Source organism: Labrus mixtus, chromosome 16 (genome assembly GCF_963584025.1).
Source record: "Labrus mixtus chromosome 16, fLabMix1.1, whole genome shotgun sequence".
Classification (NCBI taxonomy): domain Eukaryota; kingdom Metazoa; phylum Chordata; class Actinopteri; order Labriformes; family Labridae; genus Labrus; species Labrus mixtus.
The window spans coordinates 21,360,529-21,366,503 of record NC_083627.1 but is presented as its reverse complement, the minus strand read 5'-3'; the positions used below and the strand labels follow the sequence as shown (position 1 = coordinate 21,366,503).

Sequence of the window (5,975 nt, the reverse complement as noted above, 5' to 3'; positions counted from 1 at the left end):
TAATTTAATGCATTTTACTTTGAAAGAGAGATTTTCTCACTTATCCTGATGGCAGCACAATCAGGTCAAATGAACGGGGTTGAAGAAGAATTTATACTTTATTGATCCCGCGAGGGGAAATTCGTTTTTTACACTCTGTCTAGTAAACATGCTACACAAACATGAACTGAAATACACACACATGCACAAACAGGATCCTGTGGACATGCACTAATGGAGAGGTCTCAGAGTGAGGGGGCTGCCCTACGGCGGGCGCTCCTGAGCTTGTGGGGGGGGGGGGTTAGGTGCCTTGCTCAAGGGCACCTCGGCAGTGCTCAGGAAGTGGCCTGGCACCTCTCCAGCTACCAGACCAATTTCCGGACTTGGTCCGTGCCGGGACTTGAGCCGGCGACCTTCCGATTCCCAACCCAAGTCCCTACAGACTGAGCTACTGCCGCCCACAGCAGGAAAACAACTTTTCTGCTACTTGGGTGCCATTTATGAATCCTTTCTTCTCTTAAAATCAGTATTTTTCTCCCTTCCTGCGCCATTTTCAGCCGTTAAACCAAATTATTTCCTAATGACACAACAAGAATCACAACTCAAGGCTTCACACTTCTCCATCTCCCCTTCTTTTCACCTATATTTTTCTTTTGAAGTCTGAAATTGCAGCTTTCTTCTGCACTAAGTGAGATTACCTGATGGACACAAAATGGGTTTCTAACATCTCAATGCAGCTGGCCCAGGATGTTCTCAAAGTTGCACTGATTGTGAAAGAAAGATGAGTGTGTTTGGCACATAACAACCCCTCTTTATTTAATGGGAAGCATTAAGTTGAGACCGGGCATAATGACTCCATGTAATCCACTTTTTACTGAATAATACAAAATGTGTTCTCTCTGTCTGTCGCCTCCAGCTAATGTTCTGTTGTGTCTAATCAATGGTGAGGCCATAGTAATTTGGTTTGATTGAAATCCCTCTAGGATAAAAACATCATTAGTGTGAAAAGAGGAATACATGTTGGGGACAAAACAGATCAGAAATAAGTGTTTTTAATTTTCCTTCCCACCGGGGGGGAACGGCCATATGTAGCCGTACTGATGATAATTGGTGGTTTGTTGATAATTGCATCATGTCTCTCTCTCTGCATATGTTAAAGCATGATTTGCATGCATCACACATTACTTTTAGATTGATGAATTAATAATGTAGTAATGGTTCATTTCCTTCTGTCTGGCACGTACGCTATCTCGCTTGCTCTTTCACGCTCACATTCCTCTGTTTTCTTACTTTCTTATTTTCCCTTTTCTGTGTGTGTGTGTGTGTGTGTGTGTGTGTGTGTCCCTCCCTCCAGATGAATTTAACCCAGAAGTCCCCAAACTGGAGAAAAGTGTCAGCGGCAGCAGCCCATCACGTGACCGCCTTCTTCTCACTGTGGCGATGCTGCTCGTGTCGGCGGTGCTTTTGTCCTAGCGATCTGTCACCCGGAGTGACACAAACATGCATCGCTGGACCGCCTTGTCCAAAGGGCTTCGTATCCACCAAGTTGTTGATGTGAAAGTCTGCGGAAAAACACAGAGGAGGATCAAGTGAAGGTGAAATAGAACCCAAATCCAGACAACACAGAAAAAAAAAAAAAAACATCCTTAACTTTAACTTAACTTAAAAAAAAAGGAGAGGCCTTTTTGCTGTCATGTTCACACCCGTGTATTTTGACACTCCATGTGTTGTTGGATCATTATCATAGGAGTACTACAGCTTGTCATACAGGTGACTTTACCACAACAGCCACTACTGGCAGAACCCCGATTCAGAGTCAGACTTCTGTGCTGCTATCATGCCTTTGGACTTTTAGTGAGTTGGATGTAGACTACACTTCTTCATATTGTAGCATGGATATCAAATCATCTGAGGAATTAAAGAAAGCTTCTTTTTTTTTTTTTTTTTTTTAAATGTAAAGAAGATGACAGACGAGGACAGACACAGTGGATTTTAGCGCCTTGGACCGGAAGTTTTGCCGATGGATCAAACTCGACTTAGATGTAGTTAAAGAGAAAGTCAGACACTGGAACTGATCTCACCTGGAATATATACAGGATATTTATGTAATCAGTCTGCTGTCTCCCCCGGACACTGAGGAATGTTTTCACGCTGGTGTGAGCGAGCTGCTCGTAATAAAAGCCTGAGGTGTTTCTGAAGAAAAGGGTAGAGACTTTTTGAGGATATCCACGGGCCTTTCAAGAATCCATTTTCTCCAGACATCAAAAATACCCCTGGCTTTGTGATAGGTACAGCTGCAGAGCCGGCATTTCTTGGATGATAGTGAGTGCCCTCTTAGAACTAGCCCTTTGTCTGCATTTCCTGCCTTCACACTTTAACAACCCGAGAAAAATACAGACCCCGGACTAGTAATTTGACGGCACTTAAGACATGGTAGATGTGTGGTTTTTTTTGTTCCGAGGCATTTACCTTCAGCACCAAAACCTTTCTCCTTGCAGCAGTCATTCAGAACACCACTAATTTGTAATTTAAAAAAAAAAAAAGAAAGACTCTCACAGCAGCAAGTTTCCTTTTAATCCCCAGACAACCCTGTCAAGTCCTTTTCCACTTCAGAGGTGCCCGGCCAATCAGTGCTGATACCCATTACAGCCGTCACCATAACCATGGAAACGACCCCATACAGTCGCCAGAGTGCGGCAGGTGCCTGAGAAGAACTTGTGCTTTCGAGTCTCAAAGAAACGCTGCCGCCATTTTGTAAAAAAAAAAAAGAACAAAAAAGAAGTAGAAGGGAAAAAAAAGAACTAACACGTGTGAATGTGCAAATAAAGACAAGTTCACTTTTTTATATTGTTATAAAGGACAACATAGGTTGGCATTAATCAAAATTACAATGTTGTGCTTTTTTAATTTATTGACTTTTCAAAATGTATTTATTTTAACATTAAAGTCTATTATTTATCTACCTAATTTATTAGCGTGCATTTGTAGGCCTTTGCTCTATAAGCTATGTGCCATTTTCTTTTTCTTTTTTAAACAGTGGAATTTATACCGCAGCTTTTTTGCTCGTGTAGATAAACAGGCCGATGTGAATCAGCCTGACAAAAAGACGAGAGGGGTTAGTGGTTGTGACTCATCAGTAACTCGACTCTCATGTAACAGATACTGCTAACCAGATGATGTTGCAGAGGAGCATGTGACAAACTATGATGCACAGACAGATGTGTAAAGTGAGGACAGCGTTCTTCTAGTTCTGCACACAAACAAAGGAGAGTGCAGCGTAATGTATATTTATGATACATGCCGGTTTATGGAATGTGTGTGCGTGTGCACAAATGGTATGAGTGTGTGGCTTTATCTGCCTGCTTTTTGAGGTTGTGTGTGTGTGTGTGTGTGTGTGTGTGTGTGTGTGTGTGTGTGTGTGTGTGTGTGTGTGTGTGTGTGTGTGTGTGTGTGTGTGTGTGTGTGTGTGTGTGTGTGTGTGTGTGTGTGTGTGTGTGTGTGTGTGTGTGTGTGTGTGTGTGTGTGTGAAAGCCAATCAAGAGGGGGGAAAAAAAAAAACATATGTGTGCATATTTGCGTGCGTATGTATGTAGAATGTGTTTGTCCGCGCTTTTTTCCGAGTATGTGGCATTTAGGAATTTCGTACCTATTAAGGAGTCGTTTGTAGGATCTGAATATGCAAAATGTGTCTGAGAGAATGTGCTCTTCTGTAATGTTAGTTTACGTTACGGGGGTGTTTTGGGAGGCGGGCGAAGAAGAAAAAAAGCATTTACCGATGTTGAAGAAAAACCCACAAGAAAGAAATGTGTTTACCTTTGACCAGAATGAGAAGAAAACAATGTAAACGTATCCAAGAATGGTTAAAACAACGCCGATTAAAAATCTTTTTGCAAATTTACTTCGGTGTATTTTGTTTATTATGGGCGGGAATCACAGGGGGCAACTCGTGATGCTATATGCAATACGTTGTGAATGATAATATCACGATTCAGCAAAAACTTGATGTCCTAATACATCACGATATCGCCCCTGTGAAGTGCAGGATTCATGTCATTATAAACTGATTCATCCTTAGACTTCTTCTCACCTCTGTCCGACATCATACCGCTGTCTTCTTCTTCTTCTTCTTCTTCTTCTTCTTCTTCTTCTTCTTCTTCTTCTATTCACTATAAGCTGATTAATGTCAACAACACCACAACGGGGAGTCACAAATTAGTGATGCTGGGAGTCAAATTTATCCTTTATTAATCCCGCGAGGGGAAATTCAGTTTTACATTCTGTTTAATGAACATGCTACACAAACATAGGCTGAAATACACACACATGCACAAACAGGATCCTATGAACATGCACTAATGGAGAGATGTCAGAGTGACGGGGCTGCCCACAGCGAGCGCTCCAGAGCAGTTTTGGGGTTCGGTGCCTTGCTCAAGGGCACCTACAGTGGCTTGCAAAAGTGTTCATACCCTTTGAACTTTTCCACATTTTGTCATGTTACAACAACAAACGGAAATTTATTTGATTGGGATTTTATGTGATAGACCAACACAAAGGGGCGCATAATTGTGAAGTGAAAGGAAAATGATATATGATTTTCAAACATTTTTACAAATAAAAAACGGAGAAGTGTGGCGTGCAAAAGTATTCAGCCCCCCTAAGTCAATACTTTGTAGAACCACCTTTCGCTGGGATTACAGCTGTAAGTCTTTTGGGGTCTCTACCAGCTTTGCACATCTAGAGATGGACATTTTTGCCCATTCTTCTTTGCAAAATAGCTCAAGCAAAGTCAGATTAGATGGAGAGCGTTTGTGAACAGTTTTCAAGTCTTGCCGGAGATTCTCAATTGGATTTAGGTCTGGACTTTGACTGGGCCATTCTAGCACATGAATATGCTTTGATCTAAACCAATCCATTGTAGCGCTGGCTGTATGTTTAGGGTCGTTATCCTGCTGGAAGGTGAACCTCCGCCCCAGTCTCAAGTCTTTTACGGACTCCAAGAGGTTTTCTTCCAAGATTGCCCTGTATTCGGCTCCATCCATTTTCCAATCGACTCTGACCAGCTTCCCTGTCCCTGCTGAAGAAAAGCATCCCCACAGCATGATGCTGCCACCACCATGTTTCACAGTGGGGATGGTGTGTTCAGCGTGATGTGCAGTGTTAGTTTTCCGCCACACATAGCGTTTTGCATTTAGGCCAAAAACTTCAATTTTGGTCTCATCTGACCAGAGCACCTTCCTCCACATGTTTGCTGTGTCCCTCACATGGCTTGTGGCAAACTGCAAACGGGACTTCTTATGGCTTTGTTTCAACAATGGCTTTCTTCTTGCCACTCTTCCAAGGGCCCGATTTGTGGAGTGCACGACTAATCGTTGTCCTGTGGATGGATGCTCCCACCTGAGCTGTGTTGATTCAGTGATTGGGATCACGAGTCAGGACGATGATATATTGCTTTATCGAGGTGCATAAAAGGCTGCTTTTGTGCACAGACATGATGTGCAGCCTCTGTGTGCCCTTTCTTTATCTGACTCCTTCACCTCCACTCACCCTGCACTCACTCCTGTGTGTTCTCCTCGAGCACTACTTGAGCGCTCTCCCTCTTCCTCTCACACTCCACTCTTAGACGTGTCGGTTGTGAGTGGACATGTGTTGAGACAGCTCTGCTGCTGCACGTACTCACCGTATAAAAACCCTTTCTCACACGGCCCGTCCTCACAGCGCCTCGCTCCCAATCTCGCAAACACTTCTCCTGCCATAAAACATAATGACATCGTCGGCTCCACATCTCCCACTCAATCCATCTCTCATCTTTAAAAGAAAAAAGGAGAAGAAAAAAAAAAAAACACCTGCAAGACATTCATGTCTCCACACATCTGTCTCTCGCCGTCACTCCTCGTCTCTTTGCTCCTCCGTCGCCTCCTGTCACATTCTGTCTGATCTTTGCGCACAGGGACTGAAAGAAGCTGACAATGTGAAGGGACACATGTTTTTGAATGCAC

General features: G+C 43.2%; 1 protein-coding gene across 2 annotated transcripts in view; it reads left to right on the top strand.

Annotated features, from left to right (window-relative positions):
• Window positions 1-3,877, top strand: part of efna3a (ephrin-A3a) — a 192,902-nt gene extending 189,025 nt beyond the window's left edge. Inside the window, exons 6-7 of one of the 2 annotated variants that reach the window (XM_061059826.1) lie at window positions 1,334-3,383; window positions 3,511-3,877. In XM_061059826.1, the coding sequence (XP_060915809.1) occupies window positions 1,334-1,452 (119 nt within the window). In that variant the 3' untranslated portion in view covers window positions 1,453-3,383; window positions 3,511-3,877. Of the gene's footprint in view, window positions 1-1,333; window positions 3,396-3,510 lie in introns of both variants that reach the window. The other variant, XM_061059827.1, reaches the window with a different exon arrangement.
• Window positions 3,878-5,975: the final 2,098 nt, after the last annotated feature.